Here is a 21,966-nt window from a genome sequence, read left to right on the forward strand (position 1 = left end):
GCGCGGGCGAGGACGCTTGCCGCCGGCATGGAGACCTGCTGGCGGTTCTGCGAGGGGCTCCCTCTAGGGGTGGACCCAGACAGCCTCCTCAGGCGCGCGTTGGCAGGCTCTCCGGTTCGGCTGGGAGGGATCTCCGCCCGGCTGCCCCTTGCGAGGCGTGCAGCGAGCGGTCGTCCCCAGCAGGGGGAGGGAGCGGCTGGCGGGGCAGGGCTCCGGGCAAGGTCCACCTCCTGCAGGATCAGAGCCCAATCCTATGGATGTCTACTCAGAAGTAAGTTCCATTATAGTCTACGGGGCTTACTCGCGGAAAAGTGTGCATAGGGTGGCAGCCTGACCCTTTTATGCTCTTGAGCTGCAAGTTGTGACGGGCGCGACGGAGTTTCCCCTACAGAAGGGCTGATGTTGCCTAGCAGGGCTTTGGCGCTTGGCTTGACCTGGCTGAGCCCAGCTAGGTCCCGAGGTTGGGGCTTGATCAGGGCAGGGTTGCCCTGGGGTTGCCCCCCCCAGCCTAGCCTAGCCCCCCCCCCGCCTTGCCCCGTCCTCATGAAGCACTTACAAAAGCTCCAGAGGTGCAACCAGTGCAGATTTTCCTGGCCAGGGGTGCCATATCCTATGGGCGGTAGGTGTGATTTTATGACATACCTATCCCGCCTTTCTTCCATGGACCCCTGAGCTCTGTTAACCCACCATGGCCAGGCCTAGGCTTTCAGGTGTTTCGGACCCCCTCCGGCACTTCAGTCTTTTACTCCACTTTGACAGCCTGACCCTGGTACAGTAGTCACCCTACCAGACTGTAGGGCATAGTCCCATATCAGTGTTTCTCAACCAGTGGTATGGGTAGCACCAGTGGTACTTACCTAAGGGGGTGTCTAGTAGTACTTGTGGAACTCCTGGCCACCTGCCACCTGGCAGTGAGACCATGAAAGTGACACATCAGACAGCAGTAGGAAGCTCCAAAAGATGCTTTTCTGTACTCAGAAAAGCCCTCCTGTCTACCCTGAGCCTCTTACTGGTGTTACTTACTCCCAACCAGAAGTAGCTAACAGTGATGTCATGACCAGTTACTTCCGGTGACACTTCGAATAGATGCACCATGTGAAGTGGTATAGCAGATGTTGACAAAATTGAGAAACACTGCCCTATATCTGTTTTGAGGGTCTCCTGATGAAGTCTATTCACAATTTTTTAAATATTGAAAAAAAAACTACCTCAGCAAAAAAAAAAAAAGACAGGCCCGTAGTCCCTGCAGGGCCCCTAGGCGTCAATTTAGAGCCCAATCCTATGCATGTCTACTCAGAAGTAAGTCCCATTAGAGTCAATGGGGCCTACTCCCAGGAAAATGTGGATAGGATGGAGCTGTTAGTCAGCCTTATGAATTATACAGCTCTGATGGACCCCAAGGCAGCATCCTCTTCAGGCACTGACCTGACCCAAATTTTCTGTGTTTTAATATTTTGTCATCACGTGTCTTCAGACTATGCCTGGGATGGATCGAACTGTCTTCAAAGATCAGTTGTGTATTTTTAAAAGAGTGTTTGTTATTTCCTATCTTTCTTATGCCTCCCTCCTCCTTCCCTCTCAATAGCTACAGAATTGTTATCAATGCAGCACAAACAAGCACGCATCATCACTCTCTGGCACTAATCCAAGCTCATGTCATTTTTAACCATAGCCATTCAAGCAGAGCTTCTGAAGTGGCCAGCAACTGAAGAGTCTTCAGAGTATGTGGTCTGAAACAGGACATTTTGTGGAGCATTCCCCTCCCCCACCTCATCGTGAACCCATCATGCATAATGGAGGTGCAACAATACAGGCAGTTTCACCACATTAATTTCTGCCCCTCTCTCAGAGGGTTGCAAGGAAAATAGCAGGATTGAATGAAGCACATGCTGGAGTGCTGATCTGTTGATGGCCCTGTAGGCCTTTGCCACAGGCAGAGTAGCCATGTGTAGGACAAACACACTGAGATGCCACTTGGTTTACAGCCCACGTGTTATTCATTATTTGTTTTATTCATGTTATTCCCAAAGACCTTCAAAGAAGAAGAGCTGCTGTGACTGTCATTGTATCCATCACTTCCTGTCTAGGATGACACTGGCTCCTGACCTCAAGCTAAACATACAGTGTGTTGATCATATGTAATTCTCCCTTGCCTCCATAATAATCCTGTGAGATTTATAGTGACTGACCCAAGGTTGCCCATGGCTCAGCAGGGATTTGAACCTGAGTGTCCCCAGCCCTGGTCCAACACTTAACCCTACACACCACACATTCTCTAAAACCACTGCCACCTGGAATCCCTGCCCCCTAATCCCAGCTGCGTGAACAGTTGCTACGTTAGGGCCCAATCCTATCAAATTTTCCAGTGCTGGGGCTGCTGTGCCAATATGCACTTCTTCCTGTTTTGGAAGGCAGTCTCAGAGACCTCCTCAAGGTATGGGAACATTTGTTTCTGGCCCTTTTTGCTGGTGCTGTTGATTCCTTGACCTGAAAGGCTGGCTAATGATCTCTTTCCCTAAGACTTGGAATGCTGCATATCAAACCATTCCAGCTTCAGAAGGTACCCTTTCCTACTCATCCCTCATAGAGAATTGTAGCACCTTTTAACCCATAGTGGCACAATTTCTTTCAGCAACCTTCAGTCTGCAATAGGGAGTCATTTATAGGTGTTATGTAGAGTTATTCTACATGGAAAAATGGCTGTTTTGTTCTAGCGGACAACCAGGGCATAAATATTTGAACAATGATAGTTAGGATTCTGTAACTTGAGAGTAATATCTTCTCATACTAAATGCAAATCAGATCTCTGTCTTCCAGCAATCACAGCTGTACAGTTCATTAAGTAATATTTCCTGAAGTAGTTGTGTAATGTCTCCTTTGGAGCTTCTCCTGACCATCATCACTTCATTGGCTAGGTTTTGCACATAGGGGCAGGTGAGAGGAGGAGCTGCTACTGCCACCATTGTATGATGTTCTGTGATACAAGGGTGGGCAAACTTTCAACTTTAGGGATCCTGGACCTTTAACAATTGTGTAGGAGAGAGAATTTCAGCAGCTTGTCCTGTGTGAGAGGACAAGCTACACCTGCTGAAATTCTCTCTCCTAAACAATTGTTAAAGGTCCAGGATCTCCAAAGCTGAAAGCTTGCCCATCCCTGTTAATAGTCACTTCCATTTTCTCTCTGGACTGCTGGCAGCTGCCCTTAAGGAGACTATGCCCTTGGTGATCACAGGTCACACACAAACAGTATTGATAATACAATGCCAGTAAAAAGGCTGCTGGAGAGAACATAAGAACAGCCCTACTGGATCAGGCCATAGGCCCATCTAGTCAGGTTTCCTGTATCTCACAGTGACCCCACCAAATGCCCCAGGAAGCACACCTGATAACAAGAGACCTGCATCCTTGTGCCCTCCCTTGCATCTGACATAGCCCATTTCTAAAATCAGGATGTTGCACATACACGTCATGTCTTGTAACCTGTAATGGATTTTTCCTCCAGAAAATTGTCCAATCCCCTTTTAAAGGCATCCAGGCCAGATGCTGTCACCACATCCTGTGGCAAGGAGTTCCACAGACCAACCACATGCTGAGTAAAGAAACATTTTCTTTTGTCTGTCCTAACTCTCCCAACACTCAATTTTAGTGGATGTCCCCTGGTTCTGGTGTTATGTGAGAGTGTAAAGAGCATCTCTCTATCCACTTTATCCTTCCCACGCATAATTTTGTATGTCTCAATCATGTCCCCCCTCAGGCGTCTCTTTTCTAGGCTGAAGAGGCCCAAACGCCATAGCCTTTCCTCATAAGGAAGGTGCCCCAGCCCAGCAATCATCTTAGTTGCCCTCTTTTGCACCTTTTCCATTTCCACTATATCCTTTTTGAGATGCGGTGACCAGAACTGGACACAATACTCCAGGTGTGGCCTTACCATAGATTTGTACAATGGCATTATAATATTAGCCATTTTGTTCTCAATACCTTTTCTAATGATCCCAAACATAGAATTGGCCTTCTTTACTGCCGCCGCACATTGGGTCAACACTTTCATCGACCTGTCCACCACCACCCCAAGATCTCTCTCCTGATCTGTCACAGACAGCTCAGAACCCATTAGCCTATATGTGAAGTTTTGATTTTTTGCCCCAATGTGCATGACTTTACACTTACTTACATTGAAACTTACTTACATTGAAATGTCTGCGTGACTTCCTCTTTGCCGACGATGCAGCTGTCACTACCCACTCTGCCAAAGATCTCCAGCAGCTCATGGATCGTTTTAGCAAGGCCTGCCAAGATTTTGGACTGACAATCAGCCTGAAGAAAACACAGGTCATGGTTCAGGATGTGGACTCACCTCCCTGCATTACAATCTCTGAGCAAGAACTGGAGGTTGTCCATGACTTTGTGTACCTTGGCTCAACGATCTCCGACACTCATTCTCTCGATACCGAGCTAAACAAGCGCATCGGTAAAGCAGCTACCACGTTTTCCAGACTCACAAAGAGAGTCTGGTCCAACAAGAAGCTGACGGAACATACCAAGATCCAGGTCTACAGAGCTTGCGTCCTGAGTACACTTCTGTACTGCAGCGAGTCATGGACTCTTCGCTCACAACAGGAGAGGAAACTGAGCGCGTTCCACATGCGCTGCCTCCGACGCATCCTCGGCATCACCTGGCAGGACAAAGTTCCAAACAACACAGTCCTGGAACGTGCTGGAATCCCTAGCATGTATTCACTGCTGAAACAGAGACGCCTGCGTTGGCTTGGTCATGTCGTGAGAATGGATGATGGCCGGATCCCAAAGGATCTCCTCTATGGAGAACTCGTGCAAGGAAAGCGCCCTACAGGTAGACCACAGCTGCGATACAAGGACATCTGCAAGAGGGATCTGAAGGCCTTAGGGATGGACCTCAACAAGTGGGAAACCCTGGCCTCTGAGCGGCCCGCTTGGAGGCAGGCTGTGCAGCATGGCCTTTCCCAGTTTGAAGAGACACTTTGCCAACAGTCTGAGGCTAAGAGGCAAAGAAGGAAGGCCCATAGCCAGGGAGACAGACCAGGGACAGACTGCACTTGCTCCCGGTGTGGAAGGGATTGTCACTCCCGGATTGGCCTTTTCAGCCACACTAGACGTTGTGCCAGAACCACCTTTCAGAGCGCGATACCATAGTCTTTCGAGACTGAAGGTTGCCAATACACATTGAAACACATCTGCCATTTTGCTGCCCATTCTGCCAGTTTGGAGATACCTTTTTGCAGCTCCTCACAATCACTTCTGGTCTTCACCACTTGGAAAAGTTTGGTGTCATCTGCAAACTTAGCCACCTCACTGCTCAACCCTGTCTCCAGGTCATTTATGAACAAGCTGAAGAGCACCGGTCCCAGGAAAGATCCTTAGGGCACACCGCTTTTCTCCTCTCTCCATTGTGAAAATTGCCCATTGACACCCTGGTCTTCAACCAGGTCTCAATCCAGGGGAGGACCTGCCCTCTAATTCCCTGACTGTGGAGTTTTTTCAGTAGCCTTTGGTGAGGGACCATGTTGAACGCCTTCTGAAAGTCCAGCTATATAATGTCCATGGGTTCTCCCGCATCCACATGCCTGTTGACCTTTTCAAAGAATTCTAAAAGATTCGTGAGGCAAGACTTACCCTTAGAGAAGTCATGCTGATTCTCCCTCAGCAAGGCTTGTTCATCTATGTGTTTTGAGATTCTATCTTTGATGAGGCATTCCACCATCTTACCCAGTATAGATGTTAGGCTGACTGGCCTATAGTTTCCCAGGTCCCCCCTCTTTCCCTTTTTAAAGATCGGCGTGAAATTTCCTATCCTCCAATCCTTTGGCACTGTGGACATTTTGAGGGACAAGTTGCATATTTTAGTCAAGAGATCAGCAACTTCATTCTTCAATTCCTTAATAACTCTAGGGTGGATGCCATGAGGGCCCGGTGACTTATTGGTCTTTAATTTATCAATGAGGTCTGAAACATCTTCTCTTTTAACCTCTATCTGACTTAATTCCTCAGTCAGGAGGGGCCGTTCGGTCAGCGGTATCTGCCTGAGGTCTTCTGCCATGAAGACAGATGCAAAGAACTCATTCAATTTCTCTGCCATCTCTAAGTCTCCTTTTATTTCCCCTTTCCCTCCCCCACCATCCAGAGGACCGACCGCTTCTCTGGCGGGTTTCCTGCTTCTAACATATTTGAAGAAGCTTTTATTATTCCCCTTAATGCTGCTGGCCACGTGTTCCTCATAGCCTCTCTTGGCCTCCCGTATCACCTTCTTACATTTCTTTTGCCACAGTTTATGTTCCTTTTTATTCTCCTCATTAGGGCAAGACTTCCATTTACGGAAAGAAGCTTCCTTGCCCTTTACAGCCTCTCTAACTTGGCTGGTTAGCCATGTGGGCACCCTCCTGGAGTTAGTCGAGCCCTTCTTCCTTTGCAGTATACACTTCTGCTGGGCCTCTATTACTGTTGATTTGAACAACCTCCATGTACTCTGTAGAGATTGGACTCTTTTTACCTTCCCTTTCAAGCTCCTTCTAACCAGCCTCCCAATTTGAGGGAAGTCCACTCATCAGAAGTCAAGGGTTTTTGTGAGAGATTTGCCCAGTATTCTTCCCCCGACCTGCATGTCAAAACGGATCGCAGCATGATCACTGTTCCCCAATGGCTCAGTAACACTGACATCTCTAACCAGGTCCTGAGTACTGCACAATATTAAATCCAGAGTCACCTGCCCTCTGGTGGGCTCCGTGACTAGCTGCTCTAAGGCACAGTCATTTAGCATGTCAAGGAATCCGGTCTCCTTTTTGTGACCAGAACACAAATTGACCCTGTCAATATGAGGATAATTGAAGTCCCCCATGATTACAACCCTGTCCCTCCTTGTCACCTCCCTGATCTGTTTCCTCATTTCAAGGTCCCCTTCAGATTTCTGGTCTGGAGGATGATAGCACGCCCCCAGTATTACATCACTCCTCTGGTAATTTAACCCATATAGATTCTATGGAGTCGGACCCACCTTCTCTACTTTGCTGGATTCTATCCCTTCCTTAACATAAACGGCCACCCCACCTACAACACGCCCTATAGCCCAGGATTGCGGTATCCCACTGATCCTCTGCATTCCACCAGGCTTCCGTTATGCCCACTATGTCAATGTTTTCCTTTGTCAGCAGACATTCCAGTTCTCCCATCTTTGCTCGGAGACTTCGGGCATTTGCATAAAAACATTTGTACATGGAATGCCCCAGGATGGGCTGCTTATTAGCTCCTTTATCCCTGAATCCTTTCATTGTACCAAACTGTCTATCATATCCCCTCATGCTATGATTCCCAATTTCTTTTCCTACTCTGTCTTTACCTTGTTGTTCTCTAACCTCCCCATCCTCGTCCCATAGGGATGAGGAGTCCCGAACCAGTTGCCCCTCGGCTCCTGTCGGCTTTCCCCCAGGGATCAGTTTAAAAGCTGCTCTGCCACCTTTTTAATGTTATGCGCCAGCAGTCTGGTTCCATTCTGGTTCAAGTGAAGCCCATCCCTCTTGTACAGGCCCCGCTTGTCCCAAAACTTTCCCCAGTGCCTAACGAATCTAAACCCCTCCTCCCTACACTACCGTCTCATCCACGTATTGAGACCCCTGATCTCCGCCTGCCTAGCTGGCCCTGTGCATGGTACAGGTAGCACTGCTCTTTACACTCTTACATAACACCAGAACCAGGGGACATCCACTAAAATTGAGTGTTGGGAGAGTTAGAACAGACAAGAGAAAATATTTCTTTACACAGCGTGTGGTTGGCCTGTGGAACTCCTTGCCACAGGATGTGGTGACAGCATCTGGCCTGGACGCCTTTAAAAAGGGATTGGACAAGTTTCTGGAGGAAAAATCCATTATGGGGTAGAAGCCATGATGTGTATGCGCAACCTCCTGATTTTAGAAATGGGCTATGTCAGAAGGCCAGATGCAAGGGAGGGCACCAGGATGAGGTCTCTTGTTATCTGGTGTGCTCCCTGGGGCATTTGGTGGGCCACTGTGAGATACAGGAAGCTGGACTAGATGGGCCTATGGCCTGATCCAGTGGGGCTGTTCTTATGTTCACTTCAGAGAATGCTACCTTTGAGGTCCTGGCTTTCAGCTTCCTACCTAACAGCCTAAATTTGGCCTCCAGGACCTCCCGGCTACACTTGCCCACGTCGACATGCACCACAACCGCTGCCTCCTCCCCAGCACTATCTACCAGCCTGTCTAGATGAGAAGTGATGTCTGCAACCTTCACACCAGGCAGGCAAGTTGCCATGCAGTCCTTACATCTGTCGCAAACCCCCCTCTCTATGTTTCTAATAATTGAATCCCCCACTACAAGAAACCCCCAACTCCCCTCCCGCCGAGGAGTAGCCTGAGTGCGTTCAGATACTGGCCCATCCCCTGGAGAAGGGGTCCCCCCTAGGGGTTTGTTTCCCTCCTCTCCAGGATGACATCCTCCAGCCCCAAGACTTCGCACCTGGGCAGCTGAGGAGCTGCACGCCTGAGGTTGGGACTAAGCCTGATCGTCCCCGGAAGACTCTCCACAGTCCTTCTCTGCCTGGCTCTGCTTCTCCAGGTCCGCCACCAAGGTTTCAAGGGAGCAGATGCTCTCCCTGAGACCCTGGAGCTCCTTGCACAGAGGCACACCCATGACTTATGCCCCAGACACATATAGTCATACATGTGGCACTGGATGCAAAACACTTGATAGCCCCCACCCTGCTGCTGGCTGTCTGACTGCATAGCTTTTTTTATTTTGTTTGTTTTTGTTTAGGGGTACTTAAAAACCCTACACTGGTTAGCAGCCCTCTTCTCAAGGGAAGAGAAAGGGCGGTATCTGGGGCCCTGGCTTCCTCACCCTGCTGCTGAACTCGAACAGATGCTAAACTCTCGGGGCCTTACCCTTAGTAACAGAGGGGTTCTCAAGATAAGGGAACATTTGTACTCTTACCTTGGGGCTACATTGCAGCTGCACCAGTGCTGGACAGTTGGATAGGATTGGGCCCTAAATGTATATTTCCCAAAAAAGGAGAAACAAATAGTGCAGGTGATTCTGCACACCCTTCCACTCAATGCATGCATGCCCCGGAGTGAATATGAAATGGAAGACATGGATCTGCTGTTCCTTCTTTTAATCTCAATTTCCCTCATGCTTCTCATAGCGTTTAAGAATGCATATTGATTACAGCAATGTTTCCCAAACTATGGGATGGGTCCTGACTTGATTGTTGGTGGGTGAAACTGACAAGCTGATAAGGAAAATGTATTGAATCCTATGGAAAGTGAAACTGAGCCACATGTGCATGTTAACTCAGGAGTGACTTGCTCCTATTGAATAGCAGGCTGAGAGGAATGTAACACCACCAGAATGGTCCTGACCAATGAACACAGGCCCCAAAAACGCTCAAGAAGGAAGTTCCCCCTCAAACTGACAAGGAAAGTGTATTGAGTCCTATGGAAAGCTAAATTGATCCACACGTGTATCATTACTCATGAGTAGACAACCATGTCTTGCTCCTATTGAAGGCCAGGCAAAGAGGAATGCAAGAATATCAGAACGGATCAGATATGAAGCTCAACAAATGCACCAGAAAGCACCTCCCCCCCATGGGAAAAAAAAGATGAAAACAGATGCTTGAGCAGTTGGTAAAGTGCAACTTTTTTTTAAAGTCTTGTAAAATTGGTGGGTCCTGACACAGTGTTATTTTAAAAAGTGGGTCCTGGTGCTAATCAGTTTGTGAACCACTGAACTACAGTAATTTGTGTATGTTTTTTGCCTTATGAGCCAACTTTATAACCTAACCCCTCATGTAAGATATAACTCCACCATATATCCAAAATGATAATATTGATATGCTGCTGTATCTAAGGCAGTAGAGGGCTGAAAGAAAAGCTCAGCTCATTTGGTACCAGCTGGAGAAAAGGTCCCATGAGGTAAAACTGGTTGAAAACATGTACCCTCTCTGCACATGTATCAATTAGAGGAGGGGGGAGAAAGAGAGAAAGAACGAAAGTTTATCACAAGTCAAATTTGAGAGCTCCTAACCATTGGCAGATGCTCTACATTTGCCTTTTGGGAAGTTCACAAATACTTTAGATCATTCCAGGAATTCTTATTTCTTCAATGCTTAGCAAATCTGCAATCCACAACTTCATCTCTGAACACTTCCACCCAGCCTTTGGGGAATATTCCCTAGGCTAATACTTTGGCAATAAAAAATGTTTTAATCTCACTTCTCCTGAGGGTGTTTCCTATCAGCTCTTTTCTTTTAACAAGGCTTGTGCAGGAATAGGAAAGAAGCTTGGGAGATACTAGTATTATAAATTGCTGTATAAATACTATTTATAAATAATATAAATACATAGTATAAATATGAGGCGGTCTAACACTGACTTTGTAACTGAACAAGTTAGCTACCCAATCACAAAAACTTATACAGGCACCAGTTTAACCTTAGAAGTATGCAATGCTTTTGTCTAGAAGCTGATTTTTAAAGATGCCAACATTCATTCCTTCATTTCATATTAATAGAGGGTGGTCTTAATGGTCAGAGTTTAGATAGTTTACGTAAACAAACACCACAGGCATTTACAGTTGACCTGGAACAATTGTGCAAGAATTGCAGAATTTAGGGCCCAATCCTGTGGGTCTCTAGTACCGGAACTCCAGCGCTGGGTGTCATAAATATGCCATAAGGCACGTCCGCAACATCCAGAGAGGAGGGAGCAGCGACCTGGTGTCAGTCGGTGCTAGGCCCAGCGCTGGATGGATGCCACCTGGAACAAGAGATGTGTTCTGAGCAGTTGTAAGAACTTTTGGGGTGGGGGAGGTGTGACAACCAAGCCCTTTATGGCCGTGTAATCTCTTTATTGCCCTTAGGGTGATCAAGTGGCCATAAACCCCTATGATCACTTGGCACCCAGCGGGCCTCTCCAAGGCCAGTTTACCAATAGCTCTGAAACCCTAGAGCTTCCAATGCTGGTAGCCAGGCCAAATTTGGGAAACTGTCCCCTGAGCCGTGCTCCAGCCTGAACTCCCTCGGGTTAGACTTAAATCTTGGAGCAGGCTCCCAATATGGGGCCTCCAGGGTCCACCCCAGACACACTGGATTGTCTCCCACAACCAGTCCCTTCAACTTCACCAGTCCCAATAATCCAGTCAGTTGTAATAGATAGGATTTATTGAATACATGTCAAAGAATAGTTATACAGACAGCACTGCATCAGTCAAGGTTTTAGGAATTTAGAATAGAGCACACCAATACAATACAACACTCAGCACTAATAAAAACAATAAAGAGATAACTCCTAACTATCACTCACAAAAGTCTTAGCTTTCCAAAATTCAGTCTAACCCATCTTGCTGCAGCCAAGTTGGGTCACGCTTGCCAGGATGGTCAAGGATCTCAGGCTCCCTTAACCAGAGGTAAAGCTAGAACAAAGAAACTCTTTTCCCTCACCTTTATAGGTCTCCTGACCCATCCACCAAACAGAATTCGGTTCTAGCTAAACATTCTAGAGGTGGACGTGCCACAAGCCTTCTTACTCATGGTAGAATGCCCCCTCCCAACCTGAAAAGTTCACAGCTGAACCCTGTTGTTAATCAAGTTGGCCTTGAAGCCCACTTGGTAGCTTTGTACGATATCTGCAGGCCCTGTGAATCGGCCTCCTCCACAGTTCTCCCAGACCTGGTATGCACTAATTGGAAGTTGGTTACAGCTGGGGCCTTGCACTTGGGCCTAAGGACATGGCTACAAGCAGAAACATTTCCTTGTTCAGATGTTACCTGGTCATTGCTATTCCTCTTTTTTGTCACAGGAGGCATTCTGGGATGTGGGGAGGAACCAGGGCGGGAGGAAGTGGGACCAACAGAGCCCTGCTCGGCTGTATCCTATCCTACATGTTTGGCTGAAAAACCTGACATGGAAGTTCTTGTGTTGGAATTGCGGAAGATCTGGTGAGGGGGTAGAATGTGGTGTCAGCAGTGGCCCCTTTAAGGTAAGGCCTGGTCATTCAGCAGGGAGTGTGCTGTACAGCTGCAGCCACTTGAAGGCAATAGGGCCCTCAGGCATAAAAGCACCTGATGAAGGGAGAGTTTGATGTGGGTAGCAGAAGGAGGACAGCTTGAGGAAGGACAGCCTGGATTAACAGACTGAGAAACAAATGGCTGATGGACTTCTGAGGATAACTGCTGATGGTCTTTGGAGCAGACTAATGGACTTTGGAGACACTGAAGTTTGGTATGTGGCTGCTGTGCCCAAGACCTGCTGAGGACCAAGGGGCTGCTGTAGTGGTGGGAGGCTGCTGGCAGGAGAGAGGACCTCTGTAGATTGAACAGGCAAGCTACACCAGTGGTGGGGTCTAGCAGCACTGCAAGGCAGAACTAGAGTCATTGTTGGGTAAAAAAGGGGAGCTAGAAGTGAGCATAATTCTCCAGGTGGAGCTTGGACAGGGAATCTGGCAAAACAGTTCTGAAGTCTGCATCGGCAAAATAGCCAGCAAAGACTTGAGAAACCCCAGTGTGGGGCTTGGAGCAGTCCTGGGGGAAGGGACCAAAGTCCCCTTCCCCTGAGGAGATCTCTGGCAGTGCTGTTGGATACAACAATAACCATTTTGGTGCCACCCTGGTAGATGGGATTGGGCAGCGCTCTGGTGAATAGGATTGGGCTGCCTTTCTCCACTGGCTGCTTACAGGTTTAGGTATGTCTTTTTGAAGGGATACACCCCCCTACCACAGTAATCCTATTTTCAAACATTTGTTTCAATTTTTAATTGCAATTGACTGAAGAGCAATAAGTCAAGTGATGTAGATCATGGATTAAGTGGAGCATTCTGAGCAGTCTGTACATTGAAACCAATAGCAGTTTGTGTTAACTTGCTGAGAACCCCAACCCACCCATTGCAGATGTGTCACTTACCTACCAAATTACTAAAAACCTGGCACAATTTAAAATCCAGAGGATGTTCTGAGTTGAATAGGAGTTATACTTAGTTGCAATTGAGGTTTGTAGGAGAATTGTGCACAACAACCACCTTATCAAAATTTAGAATGTTATGCAAGAACTGCCAGGCGGTCCAACAGATGGTGGAAATGTGTACTGAAATCTGGTCAGAAAGATAGGCTGTAACTGCCATTGTCAGTTTTGCTTCCTAGCAGGTTTTGCTGTATCTTTTCCCCCCTTGGTCTCTGCTTCATTCCTGTGTTTGGTCACTTAGGATCACTGTCTCCAGGTTCAGAGGGCGTAAGTTTCTAAGGCTACCGTCCAATATACACACTAACCTGGGAGTAAATCACACTAAATGTGGTGTAATTAAGCCATTTCTGCCCAATGTTACATATATGCAACAGGGACCTGTGGGCTGGGCAGAAATGGGTTAAACTGACCATAAGTTCAGTCTGAAACGCACACTGTCCCACTCCCCAAATAAATTTTTAAAATACTTGCTTCTTCCCCCACTGGGAACTAGGGAGAGCACAGCACAGGCCCATTATGGCAATCAATAAGCTGCTTCTCCTCTTCTTTTAGACCAAGGGTCTCCAAACCTTTTGGCCAGAGGGTTTGGCATCAAATATCTGGTGTGGTGTTGAGGTTTGGCATTTGGCATCAAATATCTGGTGTGGTGTTGAGGGCCGGAAAAAAATTATAATATAAAATTTAAATAGATAAATTAGAGATGGAATTTAGATGAGTGAATAAATGAATGGGGTCATTCGTTCAACCTCTCTGGCCCTCAGAACACCCTCCAGACACAACCAGAGCACAGCTCTGGTTATGTACAGTTGTGTGGGCCAGAGGCTTTCAGGGGACAAGAGGCTGGCTGCGGGCCAGATAGAGGCTTGTCACGTGCTGCATCTGGCCCCCAGGCCGGGGTTTGGAGACCCCTGTTTTAGACAGTGGGTCATTTGTGCAGGCTTCCTGCTTTTTTTCATGTTTTGTTTTTTTTTAAACAGAAGAGAAGCAACTCATCCTCCTGCCTCCCCAGAACTAGCTGGTGCATGATTTGGCTAGACAGTGCCTTGCTTTTTTTTAAATTGAAAACACCCATGATTACAGCCTAACCTGCTGAAGGCAAGTCTTCCTGCTGCCTCCCCAGAGATGGATGACACAATTACTGTCTTTTTTTTAATGACTAAACAGAGGCAGCTTTCCCTAGTAGTTTTTGCACAGACTTCCCTGCCTCTTTTGTCCCTTGGAAGCCACTGTAGTGACTGAGCTGATTGGTAGCTCTCTTTGTTTCCTCAGTGTGTGTGTGTTGCTTTAAATCAGTGGCCTCCTAACTTTTTGGCCGGAGGGCTGCATCAAATGCCTGGCAAGGTGTTGAGGGTCGGAAAAGAAATTTAAATATAAAATTTATATAAATAGAGCTAGAACTTAGATGAGTGAATGAATGAGCTCATTCATTCAACCTCTACGGCCCTTAGAACACCCCCCCAGACACAACCAGAGCATAGTTCCTGTCACGTTTGGCCAAGTGGGCCTGAGGCTTTTAGGGGACAAGAGGATGGCTGCAGGCCAGATAGAGGCTTGCTGCAGCCCCTGGGCTGGGGTGTGGAGACCCCTGCTTTAAATGAACAGAGCAGAAAGTAACAGCTTAGGAAAGGCAAAAGGTACGCTTTTAGGTTTTTTCTTTTTTTTACTTGCTAGGTTAGGTGAGGCTCTGCCTACCCTGACTGCACATCACTGGCTAATAAGAGTTGAAGAGGCACACAGTGGGAGAGATCTGTTGTCTTCATGCCTGCTCAAAGAACTCCCAGAGGCATCTGGCTGTCCAGTGTTTTATACAGGTTGCTGAACTAGATCAGGGATCTCCAAACCCTGACCCAGGGACCAGATGTGGCCCATAGAGACTCTCTGTCTGGCCAGCAGCCAGCCTCTGATCCCCTGAGAGCCTTTGACCCAGTTGTCCAAAAACAACCAGATTTGTTTGTTTGTAATCCACCTTTCTCCCTGAGGAGCACCCAAGGTGGCTAACAACATTTAAAAGTCATAAAATACATAAAAACAGCAACAATAAAATAAACAACCAGCAGTATTTTTTTTTTCTGGCCCTTGACACTGTGCCAGATATTTGATGAAGCCCTTCAGCCAAAAAGTTGTGCTTATGGGGTGGGGCAGGGGTGCCCAAACCCCGGCCCTGGGGCCACTTGCGGCCCTCAAGGCCTCTCAATGCGGCCCACAGGGAGCCCCCAGTATCCAATAAGCCTCTGGCCCTCCGGAGATTTGTTGGCGCCTGCAGTGGCCCAACACAATTGCTCTCAGTGTGAGGGCAACTGTTTGACCTCTCATGTGAGCTGTGGGATGAGGGCTCCCTCCACTGCTTGCTGTTTCATGTCTGTGATGCAGTAGCGGCAATAAAGGAAAGGCCAGCCTTGCTTTGTGCAAGGCCTTTTATAGGCCTTGAGCTATTGCAAGACCTTCATTTATTCATATAAGTTCATCTTTAATATATTCATTTATGTAAACTTATGTAAATTTATTCAAATTTTAAATGTAAATTAATTCTTTTTTCCCCGGCCCCCGACATAGTGTCAGAGAGCTGATGTGGCCCTCCTGCCAAAAACTTTGGACACCCCTGGGGTGGGGGAATGGGGGTTCATTTAAGTGTGTGTTTTATTTCTTGGGCTGTGTTGGTGCTTGGAGAGATCTTGGACATTTGAGCTCCATTCATTCAAGTTCCATCTGTAATGTATTGATTTAAATTTTATATTTAATTTTTTCCTGTCCTTGACACTGTGCCAGTTATTTGATGCAGCCCTTCAGCCAAAAAGTTTAGAGACCCCTGAACTAGATGAACATTTGATCTGATCCAAAAGGGCTTCCTACTGGCCTATCTGCAACTTACTGATTGCTTGGGTTGGCCCAAGACCTGCTGGCATCAAGGCAGTGTGCCAAATGCTACCTCTCTTACCTGGTGATGTGCCAATCTCTGCTCCTCTCACTTCCTGGATTGGAAAAGGAAGGACAGAGTGTAGAAGTGTGAAGGAGAGGCTGGTGTGTTGGAGATGCTCTCGCTCACTACGTTCATACTTCTGCCCTATATACTCCAGAGTATATAGAGTGTGTGTGTGTGTATAAGGCAAATGAGTGGACAGAGGTAAGTGCCCCCTCATCAGTCTATTAGCTAAGGCAATGACTTCAATCATCCTGATGGGTTTTGACAATCCCTGTGGCTCCCTCTGAGTGGTTGCTAGACAGAAGTTGTGCTGCCTGTTGCTCACCTCTGTCCACATTTGTTGTGGGCCCTTTGTTTCTAACTAGGCCTGTGAGGCCTTACCATTTTTGCCCTATCCTTTACTGCAAAGGAATTCAATCTGAGCATAACCTCCAGGAAGATGAAATCGGCTCCTACATGAAAGTCTGAAAATGTAAATAAACCTAGTTGTTTCACTGCCTTAACACTCCCAGTGAGTCAGAAATACATGTTCCCAATTGTTATGTATCCTACCCTCTCAAGGTCTTAGCACTCCATGAGAAAGCAGGGTACAGTTTCCAGGCAAATAGGCCAAGCACTGAGTACAACTTCTTGTACACATTCACCTGACTGGTCAAACACATAAGCATACAAGTCAACAGGGCAAACTGCCCTCCAGTAGGTGTCACCACCTCTTCTAACAGCCAGTCCTTCAGTAAAGGGGAAGCTGAAGCCCTACAGGCTATCTCTCAGGGATGGGAACTCAGTCACAAAAATCAGCATCTTTCACTGACTCATTTACACTTGCGTCGCATGCATGGAAGACTTGGCAAAACACTTGAGTCAAGGGCCCCTTCATTTGGCACTTGTCCCCACACATGCAGACATGAGTCTGGGTGTGCTTGCTTACTGTTTTCATGGTGTGAAAAGCCTCACTGGGCCATCATTCAGACTGGGTGAGCATCAGGGAGTTTCCAGCCAGGAAAGGGTTAATGTTTGCTTTTGCATCCAGGCAAGAGGTGGGAGGTGGGAGCAGGCTCTCTTGAACATCTTTGATAGGAAGGAACCTATGATCCTTGGATGAAGGATGGCCAGTATGGTTTTTTCCTTCGGATGAGGGAGGACAGAAAGAGGAGCCCAAGGGGTTCTTGCCATAGGATTGACTGGAGCAGCCCAGGATAAAAGGAGGCAGAGGTTGGGGGGAGGTTTGTAGCAGTCAGGCTTTCCAATCACATGGCTGCTGTGAGCACTGTTGTTACTTGGGGGAGAGCAAGCCCTATTGAATAACTGGCTGCTGTGGGACTACTTATGAGTAGAACTGCAAAGGATCCAATTGTCCTGGTAAGCCTCACAGCTGCTGCATGTGACCTTCCTCCCTCTTGTCGCTTCTGTCCCCATTCTAGCACAGTCCATTCCACCCCCTCCCACCCTGTTTACAGATGTGATGAGGATAGCAGGGGAGTGTTGAAAGAGAACTCCAACACACACAAACAGCCTGGCAGCAGCCCCATTCCCCCCCCCCCACACACACACATGTATCCAAAAGACTCATGACTCAAGTCTTTTTGAGTTGCAAAAAGGCAACTTGGAAAATGTCCCCATTATGACTAATTTTCAAGCCAAGTCATAGGGGGCAGAGACTCGTGACTTGACTCAAGTCAAGCCACACTGAATTTGCCCATCCCTGTGACCTCTCTAGCTCTTGCACACATTGAGCTCCCCCCGAACTCCAGGGACTGAAGACTGATTTGTTGTAGTCACAGACTGAGTGACCTAGGCCAGACTTGAATGAATCAAGTTCCTTTGTGCTAACCCAAACACAAGCCTATAATTTTCAAATACTTTATTTAAAGCATAGAATTAAGGTTAATACTTGAAAGGCATTTAGAAATTTCAGACAATAATTACATACACAATGCTAAAACAATCAAGCTAAGCTTACTTGTTCCTAAGATTCACTGGGATCTTTCCCACTCCTGATCATAAGAAAAAGTTAGCTTATCTACTAATCATCCACAGTGGAATAGCAACAAGCACCTCACCCCTTCCCAATTACATGTGTTTTTTATACCTTAAACTTGCTCTTAGCCAACCAAAGATTCGGAACAGAAACTTCAGAAAAATGACCTCATCACCTGAAGCTATTGTCAGTCACTCACTCTGCCCCCTCCCAATAGGAGAATCACAGCTGCAGCTAGTTCCCAAATAGCCAGACCTTGAGGTCCAGCCCCTTATCAAGCCTCTCCCCCAGTCAAATTGAGATTCAACGGAAGGCACTTCTTCTTAACCTTCTGACTAGTGCTGTTCCTATAGCTGCTACAAAATGGTTGCAGGCTTGCAAGATGGAGTCAGACCTGAGACAGTGATTTTAAGCTATTTGGTCCCCTGTGCAACAGGGGTCAAATGTGTACATCTGTGGACTGGGCAAAAATGGGTTAATCTGCTCTTCACAGTAGTCTTCTAAAGTAAGTATTCTTGCATCTGCGAATCTTTTATTACTCTGAATAGCTTGTCAGCAATATCCCACAGCACAGATAAGGGTCACTGGGAAATAATTTATAAACTAGGCACAGTGCCCCAGCACAGCAGGCAAAAATTTACATAGTCAGTTGGAATTGGCTGTAGAGCTTTCTTTGCTGATAGTGATCTCCAAGGCAGATAAAGTGCTGAATTGGATCTATAGGTAGGTGGTGAAAATCCCTGATTTGCAATTAATTCCCATCTGTTTTGGACCTTTTAGGGGGTTCCTATGTTGGATCAGCAGCCTCAAGGAGTCAGAGTGAGCTGAGTTATTCAGATACAGTAACATTGCCATATTGTTACTTATTGTTTGCCCTTCTTCTTCTTCTTCTTCTTCTCTGACAAACAAAGAATTTGACATTGAGCCAGCTCACAGGATTGTGAAGCGCTCCCCCCATTCCCAAGAGTGGGAAATTCAAGGTGGTCAGGTGACTCCAACTCTCCAGCCCCAGAGGTAAAACCTGGTTAATGCCTAGGTTATAAAAAGAGGGATTGTGCACCTTCCTTTGGTCATCTGTCCTGCTTTCTTGTCCAGGCAGTGGATATGTAGGCAAGGGTTGCCTTCCTGCTTGGCTAGGTATAAGTGCAAGTGCCAAGATCTGGTACAGTATGAATATTTAGAATAGGGAACATGTTGGCAATCTTCAGTCTCGAAAGACTATGGTATCGCGCTCTGAAAGGTGGTTCTGGAATAGTGTCTAGTGTGGCTGAAAAGGCTGATTCGGGAGTGACAGTCCCTTCCACAACGGGAGCAAGTGCAGTCTGTCCCTGGCCTGTCTCCCTGGCTATGGGCCTTCCTTCTTTGCCTCTTAGCCTCAGACTGTTGGCCAAGTGTCTCTTCAAACTGGGAAAGGCCATGCTGCACAGCCTGCCTCCAAGCGGGCTGCTCAGAGGCCAGGGTTTCCCACTTGTTGAGGTCCACTCCTAAGGCCTTCAGATCCCTCTTGCAGATGTCCTTGTATCGCAGCTGTGGTCTACCTGTAGGGCGCTTTCCTTGCACGAGTTCTCCATAGATAGGGATAGGGATAGATAGGGAAAGTACCCTGTAAACGATTAGCGTTTTTTATTTGATTGGTTTCAGTTTGCCTTTTAACCTCTCTGCCAACATTCTGCCCACATCCCCTTCCATCTTGTTCCTTGGACAGTTGCTTCATTCTTGCAAGTTCCTGGTTTCCTCCTCCTTATTCTCCTTCCAGCATTTTGTGTAACTTCAACTCCTGTGAATAACTCTTCTTTATTTCACTGTTTCACCTTCCTAATCTCAGTTCACTTGGGCAGGAGCTGGTTTGCCCAGTTTCTTGATGCCTATCTGCTGTTGTGGTGGCACTATGGCACTGCCCCACCTGACCCAACACTGTTGGAGGAGGAGATAGCTGGGAAGTGCACCAGTGGGCAAGATGTGGCTGTGCAGCTGCCTGATCCTCCTAAGAGAATACAGATTGGGAAAGGCAGGTGCATACCACAAGCACCAACTGTGGGGCAAGTGTGCAGTCCTGTTCACAGCTTCCAGCTCAGGTGACTGGTGGTATTTGCAAAGGTGGCACTTGAGAAAATGGTACTTGGATGGAAAAAGACAGCTGAAAAGTCCTAGACTGGAGCCCATGCTGTCAGATGCATGAAATGTCACCTTTGATTGGCATTTTATAAAGTATAGAAGAGAGAAAGTGGTATGGAGAGTGAGCAGAGGAACCAAAAGGTCATCACTACAAGAGATACAGCCTGTGACATTTCTGTGCAAAGCTCAAGTGGTGTTCTTTCTCTTTGGGCATGTCGCACAACTATGGCACTTCTTGTTGCCTACAGTTTCTTGCTGAAACCACTCCAACATATCCCTATCAAGCTGGACATTTCTTTCCCAGGGGTGGTCTGAATGTCCTTGATCACAGAGCTCCCCCATCTAAAACAGTGTCCAACTGTGGGTTCAATATTGATCCAATCCAATATTGAATTAATAAAATTTATACCTCACATTTTGCCACAATCTTTCCAAAGTAGCTGACAGTAAGAAAGTATTATACAAACCCAGAGCCCAGGCACTGCAACAAACTCGGATTCCAACTTTGTCCACCACGTTAGACTTTTATGGGACCTGAGAACATCAGTCATACCACCATGGGCTCATTTGCTTGAGCATCTTCCGCAGCAATATGTGCTATCATCTGTCCTTTTGCTATCTAGGTATGACAAACAGGTTTATATCCCCCAAAATAAACTGTTACAAATCTGATATTAAAAGAAGCACCATTCAGAAACCAGCAGGAGAACATTCCAGTCTCTCAAGATACTTTGTTGCTGAATGAAAAGTCACCATTATTCAGCAAAAAAAGCCCCTTCAAATGGAGACTTGAGTGAAAAACTGCTGAACTAGAATTTAACAGCATGCTTGATTCTATTCATTTAGGGCTCTGTGGAGGAAGATGGTATCACTGCCAATTACTGCTTTGTGAATAGTTGCTGTACTTATCTTGTATTCCTGTGAGCTTTGCATAAAAATGTCAGACTGTACCTTTTGCATTTTGTGGTCTTTAGGCCTCACGATACACCATTTCCCATCTTCTATGTACCCATACAGACAGATGAATGGTGAACAGATATACAGATATATGGGTTGTACCGGCTGAGATACACTCCGTGTATCTCACAAAGTAGATTCTAGTCTCTGAAAGCTTGTGCCATTACAAAAGTGTCTATCTTCATGGTGCTGCAAAACTCTTCCCTTCTATCAATACTAGAAAGAAAATACCTTTAGTTGAAGCAAGCGCACAATACAAATTTCACAGTGCATTTTCTGAGGCAGTTGTTTGCCGGACTGCCTGTTACTACAGTACACTATCAGTAAACAGGTTTGCACCAGGATACGTAAAATAATATTTTTTTTGCTTGTTCAGCAGAGGGTGCCTCAATCAGTTCTTAAAACATGACAGGCCTTCAATTTGCCTAGAAATCACACACTCCAGTTCAGCTGTCTCTTATTCATAATTTTGCCAGGGTAGGAAATGATTTTGGTTTACACAGGTGCAGGAAATGCATGTTGCCCATACCCAAAGGAGTCGGGTATGGCAATGAGGTCTGGCTCAAGTAAACCTCTGGTTCAATAGCAGCAACAGTTACCCTACACATGCCTGATATCTGATCTCAGAAGCTAAGCAGGGTCAGACCTGGTTAGTACTTGGATGGTTGACAGCTTAAGAATACCAGGTGCTGTAGGCTTATACCATAGTCTTTCAAGACTGAAGGTTGCTAATCAACCAACCAACCAAATAGCAGGGCCAGCCCATCCATGAGGCCAACTGAAATTGTTGCCTCAGGCAGCAGATTGTTGGGGAGAGTATGCCCATTTCTGTCTGCCTAATGTCTTCACTGGCCAGCCACCACCTCCTCCCTGGAGTTGTGGAGGAGAGGGGAGTGCTGAACAAGAACATTGGAGAAGGGGAGGACTAGAAGCTGGCACATCATTGGGTAAAGGGGGCATCCTTTGGCATTCCACCTTGGGTGTGACAAGGTCTCA

General features: G+C 46.8%; 1 protein-coding gene across 3 annotated transcripts in view; it reads left to right on the plus strand.

Annotated features, from left to right (window-relative positions):
• The first annotated feature begins 132 nt into the window (after positions 1–132).
• Positions 133–21,966, plus strand: part of FAM193B (family with sequence similarity 193 member B) — a 65,376-nt gene continuing 43,542 nt past the window's right edge. For all 3 annotated transcript variants that reach the window (XM_066615784.1, XM_066615785.1, XM_066615786.1), the window contains exon 1: positions 133–271. In XM_066615784.1, the coding sequence (XP_066471881.1) occupies positions 254–271 (18 nt within the window). In that variant the 5' untranslated portion in view covers positions 133–253. The remainder of the gene's footprint in view (positions 272–21,966) is intronic.

The sequence above is a fragment of the Tiliqua scincoides genome, chromosome 2 (assembly GCF_035046505.1).
Source record: "Tiliqua scincoides isolate rTilSci1 chromosome 2, rTilSci1.hap2, whole genome shotgun sequence".
In the NCBI taxonomy this organism is placed as follows: Eukaryota; Metazoa; Chordata; class Lepidosauria; order Squamata; family Scincidae; genus Tiliqua; species Tiliqua scincoides.